The sequence below is a fragment of the Trachurus japonicus genome, chromosome 23 (assembly GCF_045865225.1).
Source record: "Trachurus japonicus isolate A0001 chromosome 23, Traja_1.0".
NCBI lineage: Eukaryota > Metazoa > Chordata > Actinopteri > Carangiformes > Carangidae > Trachurus > Trachurus japonicus.
The window spans coordinates 10,854,477-10,881,539 of NC_140929.1; the positions used below are offsets into that span (position 1 = coordinate 10,854,477).

Below are 27,063 nucleotides of genomic sequence, written 5' to 3' on the forward strand. Positions count from 1 at the left end.
CACAACTTTGAACGTAGTCCTGTGGTGGGGGGGGGGGGGGAAGACTGTGGCAGGCATTTTAGGCCACTCCCTTGTATACATGAAGTCTTTTCCTCAACTTCTCTCAGACAGTTGTGCACGGAAAAATCTGCCGGTGAGTAAACTTGAACCCTTAATATTTCAAGTGGTTAGAATAATGATTGGCTCAGATTATGTTTTTCAGTGTTTTTTCTTCTTCAATATACAGTATGTCTTTGAAGTCATTATTGCATTTTGACATTTGATCATAGAGTGTCACTTTCTCTTTCTTTTGGAGAACCAGAGACTTGAATACAAGCCAGTGTGAGCTGTTTTTGTTGTTCCATGTGTGTCTGAGAAGAGCACATGAAAACAGGTTTGCATTTCACTCAGATGTCTTCTATGTGCAGGGAACCGACTGAGAGACCATGGATAGGGAAACTGTTGAAGGAGACTCCGATAGGAATGTGGAGCCAGATGAAGGGGTCCGTCCCAGGGAGAAGTGGGCCAACAAAAAGGAGTTTATTTTTTCGATGATTGGATTTCTCTTTGACATGGGACAAATAGGCAGATTTGCCTTTTACTCTCACATATTTGGAGGAGGTGAGGGACTGGTTGCGGGCATTTGTGACCTTTTGTTGCCGGGAACCTATAGGTTGGGTTTGGCAGACAGCCTGAACATCTGTCTGTGCCTGACTATGAGTTTGTTTATACTTGTTTTTCCAATGCAGCAAAGCCTGTTCATATATGTTGTGCAACATAATACATAATACATGTCATATACAAATGCATAAGAAATAGAAAACTGTTAGGTGAAAAGAGGAAGAGAAGGACACTCAAAGCTGTAAATCTGTCAGTTTGATCTCTGTTATTCCACTTGCAGCTAGTTACATGATCAGTTTTCTCAATAATCCTCGACCATGGAGAAGTTTGTTGCTTTGCAGCCTATGTTTTTAGGAACTGTCAGTTCATGGCATGCTTGTACTGTATAGTAACCCCCTGCTTTACATCTCTTTTCAGTTGGTTTTTTGTACGCTTACTGCGTCTGCCTCTTCTTCATTGGCATGCCCATGCTCTTCCTGGAGACAGCATTGGGTCAGTACACGAGTGAGGGTGCAGTCACCACCTGGAGGAAGATCTGCCCCATGTTTCAGGGTAAAACAAAAAAGGCTTGGGTTGTTTGTTGAATTGGAAATTCTTAAAATGTGTAAATAGTTGGTAGCTCAGTTGGTAGAGCACCCGCCCCATGTGTTGAGGCTACAGTCCTCACTGCAGGTGACCCCGGTTCGAATCCTGCGTTGAGCGGCCCTATCCTGCGTGTCATTCCCCCCCTCTCTGCCTCCCATTTCCTGTCTCTCTCTCTCAACTGTCCTGTGCATTAAAGGCAAAAAAGCCCCCAAAAATATACCTAAAAAAAATGTAAATAGTAGGACATAAAGGCTTTTTTACTAAACTGTTAAAGGAATAGTTCAACATTTTGGCAAATTGGCCCATTGCCATAATCGCTATAGTCATAGCAGTAGGTTCGTTACCTTTATTTGTCAGTGTAAACTATTTATAGAACGGCGGAGCAGAGTCGTGAGCTGCTCAGAGCTACGCTATGGAGGCTAATGGGATTTCGTGGTTTCTCTCATCAAACTCATCAAATACACAATCCAAAAACACTCTCGTGGACAAGATGTGACCTGCACATTCACCACGCTATGAGATAATAATGGAACGTGTTGTTTTAGAGGTAAATACAGAGACTGCTTGCTGAAAAACTGTCCCTGAACGCAACGCACATCAGCTGTTTTGCATCAATTTACCTCTAAAACGACTCTGTCTCGTAACGTTCTGTTATTATCTCATAGCGTGGTGAATGTGCAGGTCACATCTTGTGTGTTTTGGAGTTGTTGGATTGTGTATTTGATGAGGGAAACCAAGAAATCCCATTAGCCTCCGTAGCGTAGCTCTGAGCAGCTCACGGCTGCGTTCCGCCGTTCTAAAAATAGCTTACACCAGCAATTAAAGGTAACGAACCTACTGCTATGACTATAGCGATTATGGCAATGGGCCAATTTGCCAAAATGTTGAACTATCCCTTTAAGAGTCATTCCAAATGGATGTTTAGGAGCAGGGTTTTAAAGCAGAAGTAAGCAATATTTTTGTGTTAATATAAGTCTTAAATAGTTATATCTTCCGACAGCAATCACTTATATAGAGTGTTTGGTCTGAAACTCGGGTCTGTCAGTCACTCTGCTCTGCTGTAAGCCGAGGAGAAAACTTTCCTTGTATCCTACAACCTTTATCCAATGAGGAGAGAGAACGGCATAAAGGGGCGGTCCTCTCTGTGTGTGCAGCCAAGGGATGCGCGTGAATGTGGTGACATAGGGACGAGGGCGGGGACTGCTAACTCCATCGGCTGACAAGAAGTTAGCCAAAACGACCGGATTTAATAAAGTTAAACTTGAACTTGAACCTGGACTTGAACTTGTACTTGCAGGCTAATTTTCCCCATTATCTACATTTCAAACAAAGCTCAATTTAAATAAATGGTTAGTCAAAGCAGGGAACATTTAAAGGAGAAGGGCCGTTTTTTTTAAATACGGTTGTTTACTCACCCATATAACTTTGGTGTCATTAGGGGTCTTTCGGACGATATTTAGATCCATTCTTTCTTTTGGAGACAAAGATACGTAACATACACAATGAAACATAACAAAATATTAGTGAAATGAACGAATTTCGCGGCAAATAATGTGTTATTTAGAGGCTGCAGTTCGGTGCCCCGATCACTCCCACTATATGGATATACATGACTCTCGAATGGATCTAAATATTATCTGAAGGACTTCTAAAGACACCACAGTAATACAGTACAAGTGAGTAAACGACCATATTTTATGCCAGAAATAAGGTCCAGGTTGTATAAAACTGCACTTCTCCTTGATAGTTGGTATGTTATGGTGTTTTTTTGTGTAGTTCTTTTTTTACTGACCGTAAAACCTGTCATGTCAAACCAAATAATATGTAACTGTATGTATACACATACAGTGTAGTCCAGCCCAGTGGAGTTGTTGCATAACAGGATAAGACAGCAGTGAGAAACTTTCACTAACTATGTGAAAACTTTCTGTGTTCTGCAGGGGTTGGGATTGTATCCCAAGTGATTGTGACAATAACCAACATCTACTCTATAGTGGGGCTCTCATGGATTATCTTCTACCTTGGTAACTCATTTCGAAGCCCTCTGCCTTGGTCCACATGCGGGAACAAGTGGAACACCGGTAAGGCACATCTGTGTCTTATTAGCTGTATGGAATTTCACAAACACACACACTTCCTCAATCTTGTTTCATAGGAAACAAAGACAAATCTTCCTTCACATTTTAGTATTTTGAAATGTGCACCATCAATCTCATCTTTATCTCTCTTTCTTCTTTCTTATAGAATTATGTCACAACTCTTCATTTCCAAGAAACTTCTCCTATGAGGATTCATCCTCTGATTATGGGCAAGTTATATCTTTATTATTGCGGTGTACCTGATAAGCTGTCTCTAATTTTTGTCGCACACACTGAACTCATAGCGGGGATTCATCATATTGACGCACGTGACACATTAAAAGAATATTAAGAAATACATGGTTGTCCTAAGCTTCCACAGGTTTAGCAGCTTCAGGACACACCTCTGCTTTTATGTTTTCAGACGAGGGGGATCTTACATCTGTTTCTGTGATAACTAATTAGTAGTTGCTCCATTACCTTAGGACAGTTTAGGGGTGAAAAGCACACATTTACTAGCCTGGCTCTCGCCAGACCCTTGTAGTTCCGCAAAGCTCCACCAGAGGCGCTACGCTCAGCTTCACACAAGGGTCTGGACTCGAGGCCAATGCAAACTTCTTCCCCGGAGCAAAAAATAATGAACCAATCAGGATCGCCGGGCGGGACTTTCTGAGGTGTGACGTAGCGCTGAAGCGACTGTTTGAGTCAAACAACAATGGCGGCTCGCAGTGAGTGGCTGAAGTAGCACGTCATTCAAGATAACGGACAAGTGGTTTATCCAATCACATACAAGATTTTTTTACAAGGCCCCGCCTTCTGAAATGAATCGCCTATGGAGCAGTCCCAGACCCTTGTGTGGAGCTCAGCGTAGCTTTGCGGAACTACAAGGGTCTGGCGAGAGCCAGGCTACACTTGAAGCTGTAATTTACGGTTTCAAAAGCCTGCCTGGAACGCAGCATTAGCCAAAACGACCGGATCGCTTACTTCTGCTTTAATAATAGATAATAAATATTGGTAGTAGTCACTTTACTTACCTACCTGTCATTTTTCCAGATATGTCATCGAGAACAGGGATCAGAGTCCAGCATGGGAGTACTGGTAGTAAGTAACACACAAAACACATCCACAGACACACCCAACATCTTTAAACATAAAAAAGCATTGACACAGCTGAAACAGCTTTCCACATGATAATCCCCTGATTTGGTGTGAGAGGAGATCACTTGCTATATGCATCTGTGCTACATCATGGAAAGAAATGTCAGCTCTTTTCCCTGCATTTTTTATAAAAGTAACTGAAGCCATCCAAAGTAAACTGTTTTTTTTTCCACTTTTGTTGTATATGGAGGCTATAGTCAGAAGTCCTGCTTGTTATTTGCAGACAATTATGTTTGTGTATGTGTGTTAATGTATCTCTGTCTCACAGTAATCGTGTGTTAAGGCTGTCAGATGATGGGTCCCTGGGTAATGTGCACTGGGACCTGGCTCTGTGTCTCCTGCTTGCCTTGGTTATATGTTACTTCTGCACATGGAAGGGAATCAGAATCACAGGAAAGGTGAGTATTGTTTTAGGATACAGGACATTTGGTTGCAGTCCCTCAATGCACAGTCTGCTGTCCGAAGCTTAATTTCTCTTCTTTGTTTTGGTAAATGAAACAAAATAAATTGACAGTGCACTCAATGTAATTGTGTCTCTATATAGCACTTGAAAATCACTGGAGATTATTGCAGAGACCTGAATCACAAGATTACTCTGTATTTGCTTGATATGGCATTGGCAAGAGTGTACTAAAACATTAGCCATGACAATTTCACTTTAATAATGTTTACAGCTTCTACAGACATGTGTATTGTAAATGCATTTTAAACTGTAAAAAAAATGTTTGTGTGCATTTTTATGGTTGTAGTTGGTGTACGTCACAGCCACATTACCTTATGTGCTACTGGTCATCCTCTTCTTCCGCGGAGTGTCACTCCCAGGAGCTGCAAGTGGCCTGATATATTTCTTCAACGATTTTTACAAGGATTTGAATAGCTCAGTAAGAAATTAATGTCTTCATGAACTGTTTGCTTTGCTTTGCTTTGCATACACAGTGCAGCCCAGGGCTCTTACACATTTCAAAAAGTTCTCACGCTCACACGCCACACATGACATTTCACACGCTGAGAAGTTTTAAAACTTGCCGCACATAATTTTGTAGGGTAATAAGGCAGATTGTCTTGAATTCTTGAATTGGCGGAAAATAGTATTTCTTTTTGCTGGGTAAAGTCTGAAAATAGGTTTCTGCAGCGCTGAAGGTGCGCGTTCCACGAGTGTACACGAATGCTCTGAATGCATGCACAGGTGACAGACTGGCCACAGAGCAGTATGGGGAATTGCCAGCTACGTAGCCTAATGAAGCAGCAACATTTTATTTGGTTCATAGAATTTGGAAGTTGGCAGTTTGATAGATGATAGATCACAATCCATCCACGTTCAACATGATTGGATGGTGTTTTTACAGGATTGTCCGTTCCACAAGTGACTCACATTTTTCATTTTTGTGAAAAAGCAGTTATTTTAATTGGTTGCAATCAGGGTGTGAAGAGGAATTCCTGCAGTACAGTAAAAACACTCCAGAAAAAGGTCTCCTACCTTTAACAAGAAAAAACAACCAAGATCCATTTTGTATTCGCCTTTTCTTTTGTTAGAAGGCAAAATGGGACTCCTCCTATCAGACATTGATGTGTTGCATCTGTGAAACAGCTATGAACCACCCCACTGTGGGAACCATACACAGTACTCATGGAAAAACACAAATGGGAAAACAAAGAATATATTTTGGCGTAAGGCTGAAAACAGATGAAAGCAGTTATGGGACAAGAGTTATGCAATACTAGATGCTCTTAAAAAAGAGACGTGAAAACAGACCTGTTTTTAATGAGTGTTGCTTAAGTCTCTGCTCAAACTGCACAGGAAATCACGAAGGAACTCCAGCCAACATCTGGACTCTTTTACTGTATATGTGTGAATGTGTCTCCTTGTGCATTGGAATGCACCTGCATGTATGCAGGGAAGCCAAGAGGACTTTCAGATAAAGGACACAAGAGTTTCCTCTTTGTCCAGTGTGAGTCACTCAGAGCCGTTCATGCACCAGTATGTTCATCTGGAGTTTTGCCAGCTCACGCCACCATGGTGTTTCTAATGTTAACCACATGGTGCCAGCACCAGGACCACAACCCCTCCCCCATACACACACAGGGCACATTCTTGTAAATACAACACACACAAAAACAGAAAAGAACATACATACACACACAAACACAAACATGTACGCATACATTCAGCTGACAAATGGTTGATGAGAAGCATATGGACCGGATTATTTCAACAATGTGAACTTTCAAGGAAACTCTCATATGTAGTTTACAAATACAAATAAAGTTTCTCATTCTCATTCCTTCTCTAGCTTTGGATTAATGCAGTGCATGAGGTGGTCTTCTCCCACTTTCTGTCCATGGGAGTACTGACTACACTAGGAAGCTACAACAAATACAAAAACGACTGCTACAGGTCAGTGCCCTTACTCAAAGACATGTTACTCTCTCAATTTTATCAAATGTGCATGTCTTTCATTTTTGTCTTCTTCGACCTCGTCTTGTTGTTCTGTTGCAGGGATTGTTGGCTACTATCTTCTCTGGTTGCCGTCACCAATTTTTTTGCTTGTATGGTTGTGTTCTCAATGGCGGGATTCTTGTCTGAGCAGCTGGAATCAGACATGAACGAAGGTTTTCTTGAAGGTGGTAAGTCTCTTCCTTATTATTTAGCCTTCACTCTCGAGGTCATGCAATAAATGTAGGCATTAAAGAATCCTAAATTAGTTGTTTTTTTATCACTGTTTATTATTTTTGTTGCTGTGAATGAGGGCAGTATGGACAACAACCACCGATGTCCACAAGATGGCATCTTGTCCTAAGATACGTAAATCTGAAAATGTTTCAGTTACTGTGACAAGTAACATGAGGATAAATAATGTAGACCTTCCATAAAACAAAGTAAAGTGGGTTTTTTTTTACGTTGCACGTTATCAAACTAATTAATAATATTCAGAGAAAAAAAGTCTGAAAGGTCAGCATATGATAAGTATGATGAGAAAAAAGTCAATCATCTTCCACAAAAAATATGTTTATTTCTTTCTGTCTGTTGTTTTTGATTTTCTATTGTGAATTTGTTTGTTTTACCCATGAATAAATGTATTCATGTGCTTTCTACAGGGATGGGGCTGTTCTTCATAGCTTTACCCAGGATTCTGACAATGCTGCCTGGCTCATCTTTTTGGACTTTTCTCCTCTTCTTCATGTTCTTCGTCTTGAAACTAGACAATCAGGTACATATCATACAGCACAGAACAAATCAAGGTCACATTCTAGTTACTGTACAAAGACGGTAATGTCCCGCTCTGCGCCCACACAGTGTCTGTACATGGACAGTCTGGCCACATCCATTACAGACCTGTTCCCACGTTACCTGAGGAGGCCTCTGGGCAGAGAGATACTGGTCCTGGTCATTGCTGTCGTTTCCTTCCTGCTGGGGCTGCCACTCATCACTAATGTAAAGTAAAAACAAGTGATATAATTATAAAAGTGTAACAAGCTGGTTATGTAACGCAAAGTTAAGGTTACTGTACAGTTCCTCCTCTCATTCTGACTGACCTTTGTTCTACATGTTTTTTCTGCTCATGTTTCAGGGGGGGCATCACCTCTCACTTCTACTGAGTTATCATTGCACCTTAATTATCTATGTCATCATCGGTCTTGAGGCTGTCATCATTTCCTGGGTCTATGGTAAGTCATGCCTTTGGACCAACACCAAAGTGATTTACTAACCTCGAAAAGCCTGAAAACTACTTTCTTCTAAATATCTGATTGACTCTTCTAATAAGGTATAACTCTGATACCAGTGATCTGTGATAACTTTTAGTTTATTATCCTTACACTATCAGCACAATCAGCAGTGCGCAACATTCAGATGCCAAAATGAGCTCTATAATATTTCCTCATCTTACTTAGACTGCAGCATTTGTTCCTTCAACTAATCTGTATCTGTATTACTGTAATCTTATCTGTCAGAAAGCTTCAGATTAAAAAAAGAACAACTTTGAAATCTACATTTTATTTTCATCTTGAGTAAAACAGCTCTTCTAACAGCACAAAAAGGAACGGAAGGAAGTAAACAAGACTCTGCATCAGATTTTGTTTGAGAATATTTAGAGTCTGTTAATTTACAGATGCAATGATTTCAAATTAATTTGAAACACATTGGGAATTGAAAATTTGTGAGCACCAAAAGCTTTCTTTATTATTTTTGATATGATTCTTATTACCAAATATTAGGTGAGAGGCCTAACACCTCGCTCATATTTGTCCAGACTTTGCACAAAGACTTGGGAAAAAAAACCAAGTCTGACTCAAGCAACACATTGTGCGGTGTTATATACTATTTGTTTGATTCCCACTGAGCTCTGTAAATTTAGTAGACCAAAAAAAAAAGGTTTTTGACTATTACTAGTATTTTACCAGCATGATTCATTCAGTGCTTCGCCTGAGCCGAGTTTATCCTGAATCAGAGGGATCAGTGCTCTGCCTACTGGCTCCATCTATCACTTGTGCTACAGATATTAATCTTTCACATCCATGTACGTCTTCTTCCAACATTAAGTCCGATGGATCTCCTGAGCTCTCAGCACTTCCTACACCTTCATTATCAGCACATTTACTGGCTAAATTACATCACGTGGGTGGAGAGTTCCTCTCTGTGTATCACTTGTGGAAGCAATATATTATTATAATTATTATACATTTCTTACAAACAGCCTGGCGATGTGTTTCTCTGACATAGACAGGTGCATTTTCATTTCCACACAAGAGTCCAGACGCTGCAGCAAAGCGATGCAGAGTGAGATATCGATCGCTTTCCGCATCTGCTTCCTCCTCCCAGTTTGAGTTGTTTAGCCACTCGTTGGCCCGCCCTGCCTCCTCAAGCTGAGTCTGTGTGAGGTGTGAGGATGTGTCTTCTCCTAAATTTAAACGAGGCCACTCACTTATCCTCGTCCACAAACTTGTGGTTAGTTTTCACGGTTGATTTCTGTCTCCTTCATGGAGTTGTATCTGCATTTCCTAAACAGGTTCGTACAACTGCAAAAATTAAGTTGTGGATGTTGTTCCATCAGTCAGGTCACATACTTCATCAGTCCCATGTTTTTTTTAACATGTTTCTTTCTTCAGTTCTTCTTTTTTATATTTGTTTTATTTGCTGGTTGCTCTTCCTCCCTCCCCTCCTGCTCCCAGCTAACAGCTTAGCTATAGTCTCTCATTGTGTATTAAAACACATCACAGGCACAGTGTGACAGGAAGTTACAGTAGGTCATTGTGAAAGTAACTATATGTGTTAAAAGAAAGTAGTAAAAGTAACAGTAAACATGGAGTGGAAGTGTTAAGAAGCATAAAGTTGAAAATAAAATGCAAATGAATCACATTTGATTGTAGTCCCAGTAAAAAAACAGAACAGTTTTGTCCTCCTTTGATTGACTAACGCCTCCTGTCCGTGACTGGTCTGCAGGTGCAGATCGTTTCTATGACAACATCGAGGACATGATCGGGTACAAGCCGTTCCCCGTGCTGAAGTACTGCTGGATGTTCATCATACCAGTCGTCAGCTGGGTGAGGCCTCACACCTGGGTCACGTCTCTGTCACTTGGCTCTTCTCACCTTGTGTCTCCATCTTTCCGGCTCTCTGCTTTAATGACCTACTTCCTCTCATGTTTTCATTTCTAATCATCATTTTCTTCACATTATGTCAAAGCACAGATCTTTTGCTGCCCTTCTTATCTTTACGTCTCCCTGTTTCCCTCTCTCAGACCTTTCATCTTTGCTGTGTTTAACATATTTCATTTTTGCTATATCGGTAATTATTCCTCAGCTTCAGAACAGAAAGTATTCTTAACAGGTGTCAGATAAAGGAGCATACTGGTATTTTTGTATGTTTAGCCACACACTTCAGGATTGTATATAGTCACTTATACCATTTGCATAGGTGCATAAAACTGTCAGTGGCCTGTCCTCCTTGTTTTCTTTAACTAGACTGTTTCCTTTCTTCTAGCTCATGGTGATGCATCTTGCACAGTCACTTGTGATTGAGTCCATGATATCTAATGATGCATTCCGCACTGGGTACAAGGTGGTGTCGGTTCTCATACTTCTCGGTACGCTGATTTGCATCCCAGCATTCATTTTGGTCTCACTGTACAGGGTAAGTGAATTCAAAACAGTTTCAAGTAAAGTAACTATTATTATATATTTTCACTATATGTGATTTACATGTGGCTACAACTTGTTTTCCTAAATCCAATGTAGGATGCCAAAAACATGACAAGATCATCCAAAGACCTGCGTCAGTCTCGGCCATACAGGCCGGTGCTCACGCTGTGCAAACGGGTCATCTCCGTGGGACAGGAGAGACTGACCAGGAATGTTGAGGAAGGAAATGAGAAGCTGATGATGGAGGAAAATCCCAGTGTTTGACAGTAATTAGTAACACTTTGTAGACATGCAGCAAAGTAAGGTGTTTGATGTCATCAATGAAGTTTCCAAATGTGCGACAGCAGAGACACATTTTTATTATTTGCCAAATATTTACAAAAGTTTACACTCTTGGTGACTCCGGAACTTCTTTCCTGTTGTTGTTAGCACATTAGTCTTTAACCCTATTAATTTTTAATAATGAAGGGTTATAATCCACATACTCCTTTACACATATTTTACTTACAACTCTAAATTGTAGTCACTCAGGTTAAAACTACAGTGTTAATAGGAGTTAGCATAAAATGTGTATAGTATATGGATTGGTGAATTATATATTTTTTTTTACTGCAATTTGTACGTGTGTTTTGTATCTGAAATAAATATTGTGTTTATGAATATTTCTCTGTTGTATAGTACAACCACTTTATTTCACAATGGGCCCAATATCTCCAATTCATTTATTATTTTATTTTATTTTATTTTTTTATTTTAATGTTTATTTTGCAGGGACGATACATACAACATTGCCACAAAGAATGAAAAATGCGATGCATACAAGACGTCTAGCTTCAGCTAATTTGCGGTCTTTGTCCCTGGTCAGGCTAAAGAAGGATAAAAGATACTGAATACCGTTACAATAAGTGCAATAATACAAATACAGTGAATAATACAGTGAATAGTTATCATGAATAAATAAACACAGCTACAAAATTTAGATTAAGAAGTTGCACAAATTAAATACATTAAACATTAGTAAAATGCGTAGTGCAGGGGTCTTCAACGTTTTCCAGGCCAAGGACCCCCAAACTGATGGAGAGATGGAGCGGGGACCCCCTACTTATATTTATTGTATAAAATTGTGTTTTATATTTAACTAGTCCTGTATTGCCAGGAAATGATAATACATACGTAGTCTATGAAAAAAAGTGGAAAAGTCAGGGGGCAGGGGCCCACTTTAGTATTCTTTCAGGGGGCCCAGAATTCCTAGCAACGGCCCTGGTGCAATATGCCAAAAGTGCCATATTCTGGACTATAAATCACGCTTTTTTTAGGAGTTTGGCTGGTCATGGGACTCCTATATTTCAAAGGGACTTATATAAAAAAAATATATGCCATGCCATGATCACAACTACACTTGTGGTAACTGAACGCTGCTGCACCAATGAAAGAATTACTAAACCATAAAAAGACAGAGAAAACAAAGCAGTTTTCCCCCTACTTTGTTTTTTTCTCAGACTTTCTATGCATTTATTTTGAAAGAGCAGCTGGAGAGAGACGGGGGCGCGGAGAGAAAGTGAGAGGGGGGATTGACACGCAGCGATGGGACTGTCCGAGGGTCGCTGCAGCGGCCGTGCTCTACCAAGACATATGACGCTCGCGACTCACCCCCAATCATCAGCACCGTGGTCATCGGAGCTGATTCTGGAAACATTTACAGCGGGCCTGCCGTGTCATGTCTCGGTTCCACGGAGCGTTTCAGTGACGGCCTGACGCTGCTTTATTATTGCTGCGCTATGAGCAGACGTGGCGGCGCGCGTAAACGTCACCATCGTATGAGTGTGTGCTGTTAATTAACGAGTGTGTATGGAGAATGAAAACTAAAGTCCCATCGTTGTGTAGCTGACGGTTCAGGGGCCGAGTGTCACAGCACCACTGCCAGTGGTGTGTGTGTGTGCGCGCGCCCGCCATCGGGCTGATTTTAGAGGGGGGTGGGGGGGGAGTGAGCGAGAGAGAGAGAGATGGTGCGCCGTGTTTGTATCGGATACAATAAAGGCTCACCTGCACTTATATTATAGGAAAACAAAGGACTTGTATGTAAAAATCTGATGTTCAGCAGCAGGGAACACCCCTATATTCACAATGGATCTTTTTTTCATAACTTCCATATCTTTTGTCATATTTCTTTTCCCTCAACCAAAACTTTTGCGACCCCCCTGCAGTACCTCCGCGGACCCCCTAGGGGTCGCGGACCCCCTGTTGAAGACCTCTGGCGTAGTGTGTAGGCTATACTATGTAGAGCTACACACATGGTGATAAACTTGATGAATCATTATAATCTCCTGGTGCAATGAGTCCGTTTTGACTCTTTGCCTATTGGTTTCTGACTGAGGATCAACATTCATTAAATAATCAATAAAATGAATGTCTCTCACGTTTCCTGTTTTGTAGCAATACAATCAGAACAATGATGACAAAACACGATGCTTTCGAAACTAATACACAACTGATTTTATATAATTTTTTACCGGAGACACGTGACGACATCATGTGGAATTGCATAGCGTTCAGAGAGCCGTTTCCATGGAGGCGTCCAAGTCCATTAAACAAGACATTAACAGGAGACAAACCGTGACAACCTCAAGATTGTTTGATCCTGACTAGACTTGTTTTTTTTGTTTCTCAATAGATTAGTTTTTCATTTTCATTACATTTTCTTTTTGGTTACATGCCAGCAGGATGTTGTAATTTCTTTTTGCTTAAATGCCAGCTGTCTCCCACAACTTTGAACGTAGTCCTGTGGTGGGTGGGGGGGGGGAGAAAAAGACTGGCAGGCATTTTAGGCCACTCCCTTGTATACGTGAAGTCTTTTCCTCAACTTCTCTCAGACAGTTGTGCACGGAAAAATCTGCCGGTGAGTAAACTTGAGCCCTTAATGTTTCAAGTGGTTAGAATAATGATTGGCTCAGATTATGTTTTTCAGTGTTTTTTCTTCTTCAATATACAGTATGTCTTTGAAGTCATTATTGCATTTTGACATTTGATCATAGAGTGTCACATTCTCTTTCTGTTGGAGAACCAGAGACTTGAATACAAGCCAGTGTGAGCTGTTATGTGAATACAAGAACTGTCAATACAATTGTGAAGACTTTTGTTCCATGTGTGTCTGAGAAGAGCACATGAAAACAGGTTTGCATTTCACTCAGATGTCTTCTATGTGCAGGGAACCGACTGAGAGACCATGGGTAGGGAAACTGTCGAAGGAGACTCCGATAGGAATGTGGAGCCAGATGAAGGGGTCCGTCCAAGGGAGAAGTGGGCCAATAAAAAGGAGTTTATTTTTTCGATGATTGGATTTCTCTTTGACATGGGACAAATAGGCAGATTTGCCTTTTACTCTCACATATTTGGAGGAGGTGAGGGACTGGTTGCGGGCATTTGTGACCTTTTGTTGGCGGGAACCTATAGGTTGGGTTTGGCAGACAGCCTGAAAATCTGTCTGTGCCTGACTATGAGTTTGTTGTTTTTCCAATGCAGCAAAGCCTGTTAATATATGTTGTGCAACATAATACATGTCATATACAAATGCATAAGAAATAGAAAACTGTTAGGTGAAAAGACGAAGAGAAGGACACTCAAAGCTGTAAATCTGTCAGTTTGATCTCTGTTATTCCACTTGCAGCTAGTTACATGATCAGTTTTCTCAATAATCCTCGACTATGGAGAAGTTTGTTGCTTTGCAGCCTATGTTTTTAGGAACTGTCAGTTCATGGCATGCTTGTATAGTAACCCCCTGCTTTACATCTCTTTTCAGTTGGTTTTTTGTATGCTTACTGCGTCTGCCTCTTCTTCATTGGCATGCCCATGCTCTTCCTGGAGACAGCATTGGGTCAGTACACAAGTGAGGGTGCAGTCACCACCTGGAGGAAGATCTGCCCCATGTTTCAGGGTAAAACAAAAAAGGCTTGGGTTGTTTGTTGAATTGGAAATTCTTAAAATGTGTAAATAGTTGGTAGCTCAGTTGGTAGAGCACCCGCCCCATGTCTTGAGGCTACTGCGGCCCCGGTTCGAATCATGCGTCGAGCGGCCCTATCCTGCGTGTCATTCCCCCCCTCTCTGCCTCCCATTTCCTGTCTCTCTCTCTCAACTGTCCTGTCCATTAAAGGCAAAAAAGCCCCAAAACATATACCTAAAAAAAGTGTAAATAGTAGGACATAAAGGCTTTTTTACTAAACTGTTAAAGGGATAGTTCAACATTTTGGCAAATTGGCCCATTGCCATAATCGCTATAGTCATAGCAGTAGGTTCGTTACCTTTATTTGTCAGTGTAAGCTATTTTTAGAATGGCAGAATGCAGCCGTGAGCTGCTCAGAGCTACGCTATGGAGGCTAGTGGGATTTCTTGGTTTCTCTCATCAAATACACAATCCAAAAACACTCGTGGATAAGTTGTGACCTACACATTCACCACGCTATGAGATAATAATGGAACGTTACGAGACAGAGTTGTTTTAGAGGTAAATACAGAGACTGCTTGCTGAAAAACTGTCCCTGAAGTCAATGCTTCAGCTGTTTTGCATGAATTTACCTCTAAAACGACTCCGTCTCGTAACGTTGTGTTATTATCCTAAGCGTGGTGAATGTGCAGGTCACATCTTGTCCACGAGAGTGTTTTGGAGTTGTGTATTTGATGAGGGAAACCAAAAAATCCCACTAGCCTCCATAGCGTAGCTAAATAGCTTACACCGACAAATAAAGGTAACAAACCTACTGCTATGACTATAGCGATTATGGCAATGGGCCAATTTGCCAAAATGTTGAACTATCCCTTTAAGAGTCATTCCAAATGGATGTTTAGGAGCAGGGTTTTAAAGCAGAAGTAAGCGTGTTAATATAAGTCTTGAATAGTTATATCTTCCGACAGCAATCACTTACAGTGTTTGGTCCGAAACACGGGTCTGTCAGTCACTCTGCTCTGCTGTAAGCCGAGGAGAAAACTTTCCTTGTATCCTACAACCTTTATCCAATGAGGAGAGAGAACGGCATAAAGGGGCAGTCCTCTCTGTGTGTGCAGCCAAGGGATGCGCGTGAATGTGGTGACGTAGGGACGAGGGCGGGGACTGCTAACTCCATCGGCTGACAAGAAGTTAGCCAAAACGACCGGATCGCTTACCTCTGCTTTAATAAAGTTAAACTTGAACTTGAACCTGAACTTGAACTTGTACTTGCAGGCTAATTTTCCCCATTATCTACATTTCAAACAAAGCTCAATTTAAATAAATGGTTAGTCAAAGCAGGGAACATTTAAATACGGTTGTTTACTCACCCATATAACTTTGGTGTCATTAGGGGTCTTTCGGACGATATTTAGATCCATTCTTTCTTTTGGAGACAAAGAAACATAACATACACAATGAAACATAACAAAATATTGGTGAAATGAACGAGTTTCACGGCAAATAATGTGTTAATTACAGTAGAGGCTGCATTTCGGTGCCCCGATCACTCTCACTATATGGATATACATGGCTCTCGAATGGATCTAAATATTATCCGAAGGACTTCTAAAGACACCACAGTTATACAGTACAAGTGGGTAAACGACCATATTTTATGCCAGAAATAAGGTCCAGGTTGTATAAAACTGCACTTCTCCTTTAATTGATAGTTGGTATGTTATGGTGTTTTTTTGTGTAGTTCTTTTTTTACTAACCGTAAAACCGGTCATGTTAAACCAAGGGGATCTATAATAATAATATGTAACTGTAACTGTATGTATGCATACAGTGTAGTCCAGCCCAGTGGCGTTGTAACTGTTGCATAACAGGATAAGACAGCAGTGAGAAACTTTCACTAACTATGTGACAACTTTCTGTGTTCTGCAGGGGTTGGGATTGTATCCCAAGTGATTGTGACAATAACCAACATCCACTCTATAGTGGGGCTGTCATGGATTATCTTCTACCTTGGTAACTCATTTCGAAGCCCTCTGCCTTGGTCCACATGCGGGAACAAGTGGAACACCGGTAAGGCACATCTGTATCTTATTAGCTGTATGGAATTTCACAAACACACACACACACTTCCTCAATCTTGTTTCAGAGGAAACAAAGACAAATCTTCCTTCACATTTTAGTATTTTGAAGTGTGCACCATCAATCTCATCTTTATTAGGGTCCGGGCAGCTAAGCTGCCGGGACACTATTGTATTCCTAGGAATTCTTCTTCTTCTTCTTTCTTCTTCTTCTTCCAAGGAAGTCATACTTCCCATGGGTGAAAACTCACCAAACTTCACAGAAACATCCAACCCCATGCCAGATTCACTCAACTCCAAGGACATGTGCCCCCCCCTCCTAGGGGGGGCACAATAAGCGTTTAAATTTAAAAACTTTAAAAATTCCTACCAAACCAACGGTAGATACTACAGTGTTGAAACTTCACCACAATGTAGCCTCAATACTGCTGAAACTTTTGTCCACTTAAACTTATACAAATTATGAAGTCCATCACTCTGTTTTTTTCAATAACTGTTTTAAAATGTATCTCCTCCCACAATTTTTGCTCAATTGACACCAAACTTGCTACAGAGCATCTCCAGACTGTCCTCCACAAAACTTGTTTCTCGGATTTTTGATTAAGCAAAAATTGAGCCTACAGTGCATGAAAACGTTTGACTGTAAACACTACTGTAAACATATACCATCAAATTCTTGATAAATACATTTTCAATCTTCCTGAAAAAAAATGACAATATTCTGGAGTCATGGTTGATGAAGTTTGGCAAATATCAGAATTTTATCTCAAAAACGGAATTTTCTAGAACATTTTGAATTCTGCTCTCATGGGAACAACTGCAGTCAATGTGAGACTGGAATTTATAAACATCATATTTTCTCTTATGAAGCAAAACACTTATCATTAAAAACAAATCACCAACATTTCCATGCTGTCAAGATGCAATTTATGTATTATCAGAACAGCTGCCCGGGCACTGACTCACCTGAGTGGATAAATGAAGCTACACAGCAGGTCTCACCACCAGCTAATTAGCTCAGCGAGTTAGGAGCTGGTTCTTGGTGTCAGAGATTGTGAGTTCGAGACCCAGCGAGGGTGATGATGATGATTACGGCTCAAAATGTCACATGTCCACAAGCTGTTTTGCTGTCTAGATGCAATTTATGTGTTAACTGATTTTTGTTTAATAGAATTTCTGACTTTCTTAAATCTGCCTTGACAACAGCTGCCCGGGCACTGACTCACCTGAGTGGATAAATGAAGCTACACAGCAGGTCTCACTACCAGCCAATTAGCTCAGTGAGTTAGGAGCTGGTTCTTGGTGTCAGAGGCTGTGGGTTCGAGACCCAGCAAGGGTGGTGATGATGATGATGACAGATCAAAATGTCAGTTGTCCTCAACACGAAACACAAGACAGTTGTACTGATGGTGGCATCACAGCAAGCCTCTAAGTTTAAAAATCCAAATAGTTTGGACTGGACCATGTCCGAAGGCTCCTAACATCTTAGAGTCACAGTAGATGTTTAACAAATACATATCATTATTTTACCTCAAAACGGATTTTTCTTTTTACTGTGGTTTCAAATCTGCCTGCGCGACAGTGAATGGCTTACTCAATTTGTGAAGCCACTGTTAAATGCCACTTGGCAATTAGCTCAGTGTGATAAACAACGGTCTTTGGTTCTTGAGGTTGTGGGTTCAATCCTCAAATGATGCAAATTGGACATTATAAGGTCAACTGTCTTGTCTTCCTATTCTCCTGTTTGTTGCTCAGAATTGCCTAAATTTGCCCAAAAGTAGCCCGGACCCGACCCATTGCTGCGCAGCAGCTATAATCTCTCTTTCTTCTTTCTTATAGAATTATGTCTCAACTCTTCATTTCCAAGAAACTTCTCCTATGAGGATTCATCCTCTGATTATGGGCAAGTTACATCTTTATTATCGCAGTGTACCTGGTAAACTGTCTCTAATTTTTGTCGCACACACTGAACTCATAGCGGGGATTCATCATATTGACGCATGTGACACATTAAAAGAATATTAAGAAATACATGGTTGTCCTAAGCTTCTACAGGTTTAGCAGCTTCAGGACACACCTCTGCTTTTATGTTTTCAGACGAGGGGGATCTTACATCTGTTTCTGTGATAACTAATTAGTAGTTGCTCCATTACCTTAGGACAGTTTAAGGGTGAAAAGCACACATTTACACCCACCTGCACATTTAGCAGAAAGATTAGACACACGGAATCAGCTAGCCTTAATCTGTCTGAAGATAATATTAATAATAGATAATAAATATTGGTAGTAGTCACTTTACTTACCTGCCTGTAATTTTTCCAGAAATGTCATCGAGGACAGGCATCAGAGTCCAGCATGGGAGTACTGGTAGTAAGTAACACACAAAACACATCCACAGACACACCCAACATCTTTAAACATAAAAAAAGCATTGACACAGCTGAAACAGCTTTCCACATGATAATCCCCTGATTTGGTGTGAGAGGAGATCACTTGCTATATGCATCTGTGCTACATCATGGAAAGAAATGTCAGCTCTTTTCCCTGCATTTTTTTTATAAAAGTAACTGAAGCCATCCAAAGTAAACTGTTTTTTTTTTCACTTTTGTTGTATATGGAGGCTATAGTCAGAAGTCCTGCTTGTTATTTGCAGACAATTATGTTTGTGTATGTGTGTTAATGTATCTCTGTCTCACAGTAATCGTGTGTTAAGGCTGTCAGATGACGGGTCCCTGGGTAATGTGCACTGGGACCTGGCTCTGTGTCTCCTGCTTGCCTTGGTTATATGTTACTTCTGCACATGGAAGGGAATCAGAATCACAGGAAAGGTGAGTATTGTTTTAGGATACAGGACATTTGGTTGCAGTCCCTCAATGCACAGTCTGCTGTCTGAAGCTTAATTTCTCTTCTTTGTTTTGGTAAATGAAACAAAATAAATTGACAGTGCACTCAATGTAATTGTGTCTCTATATAGCACTTGAAAATCACTGGAGATTATTGCAGAGACCTGAATCACAAGATTACTCTGTATTTGCTTGATATGGCATTGGCAAGAGTGTACTAAAACATTAGCCATGACAATTTTACTTACAGCTTCTACAGACATGTGTATTGTAAATGCATTTTAAACTGTAAAAAAAAATGTTTGTGTGCATTTTTATGGTTGTAGGTGGTGTACGTCACAGCCACATTACCTTATGTGCTACTGGTCATCCTCTTCTTCCGCGGAGTGTCGCTCCCAGGAGCTGCAAGTGGCCTGATATATTACATCATGCACAACGATTTGGCTAATATCTCAGTAAGAAATTAATGTCATCATGAACTGTTTGCTTTGCTTTGCATACACAGTGCAGCCCAGGGCTCTTACACATTTCAGAAAGTTCTCACGCTCACATGCCACATATGACATTTCACACGCTGAGAAGTTTTAAAACTTGCCGCACATAATTTTGTAGGGTAATAAGGCAGATTGTCTTGAATTCTTGAATTGGCGGAAAATAGTATTTCTTTTTGCTGGGTAAAGTCTGAAAATAGGTTTCTGCAGCGCTGAAGGTGCGCGTTCCACGAGTGTACACGAATGCTCTGAATGCATGCACAGGTGACAGACTGGCCACAGAGCAGTATGGGGAATTGCCAGCTACGTAGCCTAATGAAGCAGCAACATTTTATTTGGTTCATAGAATTTGGAAGTTGGCAGTTTGATAGATGATAGATCACGATCCATTGAATCAGTTTGTGGTGTTCAACATGATTGGATGGTGTTTGTACAGGATTGTCCGTTCCACAAGTGACTCACATTTTTCATTTTTGTGAAAAAGCATTTATTTTAATTGGTTGCAATCAGGGTGTGAAGAGGAATTCCTGCAGTACAGTAAAAACACTCCAGAAAAAGGTCTCCTACCTTTAACAAGAAAAAACAACCAAGATCCATTTTGTATTCGCCTTTTCTTTTGTTAGAAGGAAAAATGGGACTCCTCCTATCAGACATTGATGTGTTGCATCTGTGAAACAGCTATGAACCACCCCACTGTGGGAACCATACACAGTAGGTAATCAGCAAACTTGGCGTGCTCAACTCAACGTATGAACAGGTGAATCGGGTGCCAGTCCAAAAAAATTCAAAGTCAAAAAAAGGGTTGTGACAGCACTCACTTTAAGTTAAACACTTTTTAATTCATAAAAACTGCTCGGCAGCGAGAAACGGACGCGTTTCGGCAATCAGCCGTCCTCAGCGTTACCAGGTCAGTGGGTGTGTCCCCTATTTAACTCAAAGCCAGCTGATTCCAATCTCCATTCACATACATACACAAAACATTTATAAGCTACATACTGTATTAAAACAGTCAAAAAATGTCACAACAGCAAACAACAAATGTTGTTGTCACATTTACAACTTGTCGATTTTCATGAATATAGTGCTTGATTGTAATTTCGTTAATGTTTTTTACATGATAATGTTCTTCATTGTTCTGTGTAGTATTTTCTATAATATTTTCTGACATTTTTTGACTGTTTTAATACAGTATGTAGCTTATAAATGTTTTGTGTATGTATGTGAATGGAGATTGGAATCAGCTGGCTTTGAGTTAAATAGGGGACACACCTACTGACCTGGTAACGCTGAGGACGGCTGATTGCCGAAACGCGTCCGTTTCTCGCTGCCGAGCAGTTTTTATGAATTAAAAAGTGTTTAACTTAAAGTGAGTGCTGTCACAACCCTTTTTTTAACCATACACAGTACTCATGGAAAAACACAAATGGGAAAACAAAGAATATATTTTGGCGTAAGGCTGAAAACAGATGAAAGCAGTTATGGGACAAGAGTTATGCAATACTAGATGCTCTTAAAAAAGAGACGTGAAAACAGACCTGTTTTTAATGAGTGTTGCTTAAGTCTCTGCTCAAACTGCACAGGAAATCACGAAGGAACTCCAGCCAACATCTGGACTCTTTTACTGTATATGTATATGTATGTGTATATGTATGTGTATATGTATATGTTGCACCTGCATGTATGCAGGGAAGCCAAGAGGACTTTAAGATAAAGGACACAAGAGTTTCCTTTTGTCCAGTGTGAGTCACTCAGAGCCGTTCATGCACCAGTATGTTCATCTGGAGTTTTGCCAGCTCACGCCACCATGGTGTTTCTAATGTTAACCACATGGTGCCAGCACCAGGACCACAACCCCTCCCCCATACACACACAGGGCACATTCTTGTAAATACAACACAAACAAAAACAGAAAAGAACACACATACACACACAAACACAAACATGTACGCATACATTCAGCTGACAAATGGTTGATGAGAAGCATATGGACCGGATTATTTCAACAATGTGAACTTTCAAGGAAACTCTCATATGTAGTTTACAAATACAAATAAAGTTTCTCATTCTCATTCCTTCTCTAGCTTTGGATTAGTGCAGTGAATGAGGTGGTCTTCTCCCACTTTCTGTCCATGGGAGTACTGACTACACTAGGAAGCTACAACAAATACAAAAACGACTGCTACAGGTCAGTGCCCTTACTCAAAGACATGTTACTCTCTCAATTTTATCAAATGTGCATGTCTTTCATTTTTGTCTTCTTCGACCTCGTCTTGTTGTTCTGTTGCAGGGATTGTTGGCTACTATCTTCTCTGGTTGCCGTCACCAATTTCTTTGCTTGTATGGTTGTGTTCTCAATGGTGGGATTCTTGTCTGAGCCGCTGGAATCAGACATGAATGAAGGTTTTCTTGGAAGTGGTAAGTCTCTTCCTTATTATTTAGCCTTCACTCTCGAGGTCATGCAATAAATGTAGGCATTAAAGAATCCTAAATTAGTTGTTTTTTATCACTGTTTATTATTTTTGTTGCTGTGAATGAGGGCAGTATGGACAACAACCACCGATGTCCACAAGATGGCATCTTGTGTTAAGATACATCTGAAAGTGTTTGAGTTACTGTGGCAAGTAACATGAGGATAAATAATGTAGACCTTCCATAAAACAAAGTAAAGTGTTTTTTTTTTAACGTTGCAAGTTATCAAACTAATTAATAATATTCAGAGAAAAAAAAGTCTGAGAGGTCAGCATATGATAAGTATGATGAGAAAAAAGTCAATCATCTTCCACAAAAAATATGTTTATTTCTTTCTGTCTGTTGTTTTTGATCTTCTATTGTGAATTTGTTTGTTTTACCCATGAATAAATGTATTCATGTGCTTTCTACAGGGATGGGGCTGCTCTTCATAGGTTTCCCCAGGATTCTGACAATGCTGCCTGGCTCATCTTTTTGGGCTTTTCTCCTCTTCTTCATGTTCTTCGTCTTGGCACTAGACAATCAGGTACATATCATACAGCACAGAACAAATCAAGGTCACATTCTAGTTACTGCACAAAGACGGTAATCTCCCGCTCTGCGCCCACACAGTGTCTGTACATGGACAGTCTGGCCACATCCATTACAGACCTGTTCCCACGTTACCTGAGGAGACCTCTGGGCAGAGAGATACTGGTCCTGGTCATTGCTGTCGTTTCCTTCCTGCTGGGGCTGCCACTCATCACTAATGTAAAGTAAAAACAAGTGATATAATTATAAAAGTGTAACAAGCTGGTTATGTAACGCAAAGTGAAGGTTACTGTACAGTTCCTCCTCTCATTCTGACTGACCTTTGTTCTACATGTTTTTTCTGCTCATGTTTCAGGGGGGGTATCACCTCCTTCCAATGATTGATCATTGCACCATAATTACCTATGTTGTCATCGGTCTTGAGGCTGTCATCATTTCCTGGGTCTATGGTAAGTCATGCCTTTGGACCAACACCAAAGTGATTTACTAACCTCGAAAAGCCTGAAAACTACTTGCTTCTAAATATCTGATTGACTCTTCTAATAAGGTATAACTCTGATACCAGTGATCTGTGATAACTTTTAGTTTATTATCCTTACACTATCAGCACAATCAGCAGTGCGCAACATTCAGATGCCAAAATGAGCTCTATAATATTTCCTCATCTTACTTAGACTGCAGCATTTGTTCCTTCAACTAATCTGTATCTGTATTACTGTAATCTTATCTGTCAGAAAGCTTCAGATTAAAAAAAGAACAACTTTGAAATCTACATTTTATTTTCATCTTGAGTAAAACAGCTCTTCTAACAGCACAAAAAGGAACGGAAGGAAGTAAACAAGACTCTGCATCAGATTTTGTTTGAGAATATTTAGAGTCTGTTAATTTACAGATGCAATGATTTCAAATTAATTTGAAACACATTGGGAATTGAAAATTTGTGAGCACCAAAAGCTTTCTTTATTATTTTTGATATGATTCTTATTACCAAATATTAGGTGAGAGGCCTAACACCTCGCTCATATTTGTCCAGACTTTGCACAAAGACTTGGGAAAAAAACCAAGTCTGACTCAAGCAACACATTGTGCGGTGTTATATACTATTTGTTTGATTCCCACTGAGCTCTGTAAATTTAGTAGACAAAAAAAAATAGGTTTTTGACTATTACTAGTATTTTACCAGCATGATTCATTCAGTGCTTCGCCTGAGCCGAGTTTATCCTGAATCAGAGGGATCAGTGCTCTGCCTACTGGCTCCATCTATCACTTGTGCTACAGATATTAATCTTTCACATCCATGTACGTCTTCTTCTGGATCTCCTGAGCTCTCAGCACTTCCTACACCTTCATTATCAGCACATTTACTGGCTAAATTACATCACGTGGGTGGAGAGTTCCTCTCTGTGTATCACTTGTGGAAGCAATATATTATTATAATTATTATACATTTCTTACAAACAGCCTGGCGATGTGTATATATTCAGTTTCTCTGACATAGACAGGTGCATTTTCATTTCCACACAAGAGTCCAGACGCTGCAGCAAAGCGATGCAGAGTGAGATATCGATCGCTTTCCGCATCTGCTTCCTCCTCCCAGTTTGAGTTGTTTAGCCACTCGTTGGCCCGCCCTGCCTCCTCAAGCTGAGTCTGTGTGAGGTGTGAGGATGTGTCTTCTCCTAAATTTAAACGAGGCCACTCACTTATCCTCGTCCACAAACTTGTGGTTAGTTTTCAGGGTTGATTTCTGTCTCCTTCATGGAGTTGTATCTGCATTTCCTAAACAGTTACAGTAGGTCATTGTGAAAGTAACTATATGTGTTAAAAGAAAGTAGTAAAAGTAACAGTAAACATGGCGTGGAAGTGTTAAGAAGCATAAAGTTGAAAATAAAATGCAAATGAATCTCATTTGATTGTAGTTTTGTCCTTTGATTGACTAACGCCTCCTGTCCGTGACTGGTCTGCAGGTGCAGACCGTTTCTATGACAACATCGAGGACATGATCGGGTACAAGCCGTTCCCCGTGCTGAAGTACTGCTGGATGTTCATCATACCAGTCGTCTGCTGGGTGAGGCCTCACACCTGGGTCACGTCTCTGTCACTTGGCTCTTCTCACCTTGTGTCTCCATCTTTCCGGCTCTCTGCTTTAATGACCTACTTCCTCTCATGTTTTCATTACTAATCATCATTTTCTTCACATTATGTCAAAGCACAGATCTTTTGCTGCCCTTCTCATCTTTACGTCTCCCTGTTTCCCTCTCTCAGACCTTTCATCTTTGCTGTGTTTAACATATTTCATTTTGCCATATCGGTAATTATTCCTCAGCTTCAGAACAGAAAGTATTCTTAACAGGTGTCAGATAAAGGAGCATACTGGTATTTTTGTATGTTTAGCCACACACTTCAGGATTGTATACACTTCTACCATTTGCATAGGTGCATAAAACTGTCAGTGGCCTGTCCTCCTTGTTTTCTTTAACTAGACTGTTTCCTTTCTTCTAGCTCATGGTGATGTATCTTGCACAGTCAGCTGTGACTGTGACTGAGTCCATGATATCTAATGATGCATTCCGCACTGGGTACAAGGTGGTGTTGGTTCTTATACTTCTCGGTACGCTGATTTGCATCCCAGCATTCATTTTGGTCTCACTGTACAGGGTAAGTGAATTCAAAACAGTTTCAAGTAAAGTAACTATTATTATATATGTTCACTATATGTGATTTACATGTGGCTACAACTTGTTTTCCTAAATCTAAAATGTAGGATGCCAAAAACATGACAAGATCATCCAAAGACCTGCGTCAGTCTCGGCCGTACAGGCCGGTGCTCACGCTGTGCAAACGGGTCATCTCCGTGGGACAGGAGAGACTGACCAGGAATGTTGAGGAAGGAAATGAGAAGCTGATGATGGAGGAAAATCCCAGTGTTTGACAGTAATTAGTAACACTTAGTAGACATGCAGCAAAATATGGTGTGTGATGTCATCAATGAAGTTTGCAATGCACCTACAGTATAATTAAGAACGTCACCTTTTTGATTCTCCACATTATTTTTATTTGGCTAACCCTTTTGTCTATACTACCCACAATGCAACTCTTTTCTAATAGTTTGGTTGGCAATTATTTGTTTGTGTAATAGAGCCTAAGCTAAGCTGCAAGGCTTTGACACATTTTTAGTTATGAATATTACTTGAAATTCTAAATTACTGTTTGGGATCAAAGCAATCAAAACTACAATGTTAATCTGAGTTTACATAAAATGTGTATATGGATTGGTGAATTATATATTTTTTTAAATGTCAGTATGTTTACAAATGATATTTTTGTATTGTCTACAACCACTTTTTTTATTTCACAATGGGCCCAATATTTTCAATTCATTATGTGTGTAAAAACTTTATGAATCAATATTCTGAATCTCCTGGTGAAATGTGCTTTTTTTTTTGACGTATTGATTTCTGATCAGAGAGGATATACATTCAATAAAAGTCCTGTTGTTTAATAAAACATAAACAACCTACATCCCTGTCACCTAGTCCCTTTTTGTCACATATGCTAATGATAAAAATATATATACATACATAAACATAAAGAAGTATAACAGGATACATGTGGTTGGTGAATATCAATGGGCTCCAATGTAGTGCCAAACTCAGTCATCTGTGTAATCCAAACCGGCATTCAATTAACAGGCAATTCTGCCTAGTTGCCTCCCACCTCCATGACCCCAAACTCCCTCCACTCCACCCTGGACAACACAGAATAACCCTCAGCCCTGAAAAGTCTGGCCTTAAAGCCTAAAAGCCAAATAAAGGGTCACGTGGGTCAACATGAAATAATAACTGTGCATTTTATTCTCAATCAGAAAATAAAAACCAACATAAAGAAGCTGCCGGAAGCATAACACTCCTTTTCTACTGTAAGGTCATGACCCCATTTTGTATATTGACGGCTCTTGTGCTTATATTAGAAGCTGTAGGTATCCCGAGGGGGTAAAGAACTGTATGTTTATATGTAGACTGACACATCCATCAGTAGTTACATAAGCCCACTTCCAGAGTCACTGTCATGGAAAACCCCAACCATTGGCTTCAACTGTTGTTTATACAGAAGAGGATGAACAAAATAAGGCCAGTAGGACGATGAGAGTTGTCATGG

At 40.3% G+C, this 27,063-nt stretch overlaps 2 protein-coding genes across 2 annotated transcripts; both read left to right on the plus strand.

The window, feature by feature from the left end:
• Positions 1–100: 100 nt before the first annotated feature.
• LOC146962586 (sodium- and chloride-dependent GABA transporter 2-like) lies at positions 101–11,180 on the plus strand. Its single transcript, XM_085769943.1, has 16 exons — positions 101–133; positions 408–600; positions 1,018–1,152; positions 3,126–3,266; positions 3,430–3,517; positions 4,317–4,364; positions 4,690–4,819; positions 5,171–5,302; positions 6,713–6,816; positions 6,919–7,046; positions 7,518–7,630; positions 7,717–7,854; positions 7,991–8,087; positions 9,862–9,962; positions 10,402–10,551; positions 10,656–11,180. Exons 2-16 carry the CDS (start codon positions 426–428, stop codon positions 10,821–10,823), a joined length of 1,848 nt encoding a protein of 615 aa, XP_085626069.1. The 5' UTR covers positions 101–133; positions 408–425; the 3' UTR covers positions 10,824–11,180.
• Positions 11,181–13,378: 2,198 nt separating this feature from the next.
• On the plus strand, positions 13,379–26,407 carry LOC146962587 (sodium- and chloride-dependent GABA transporter 2-like). Its single transcript, XM_085769944.1, has 16 exons — positions 13,379–13,455; positions 13,765–13,957; positions 14,356–14,490; positions 16,426–16,566; positions 18,414–18,477; positions 18,897–18,944; positions 19,273–19,402; positions 19,744–19,872; positions 21,990–22,093; positions 22,196–22,323; positions 22,791–22,903; positions 22,990–23,127; positions 23,264–23,357; positions 24,873–24,973; positions 25,408–25,563; positions 25,670–26,407. The coding sequence occupies exons 2-16, from the start codon at positions 13,783–13,785 to the stop codon at positions 25,835–25,837; spliced, it is 1,824 nt and encodes a 607-aa protein (XP_085626070.1). The 5' UTR covers positions 13,379–13,455; positions 13,765–13,782; the 3' UTR covers positions 25,838–26,407.
• The last annotated feature ends 656 nt before the right edge of the window (positions 26,408–27,063 follow it).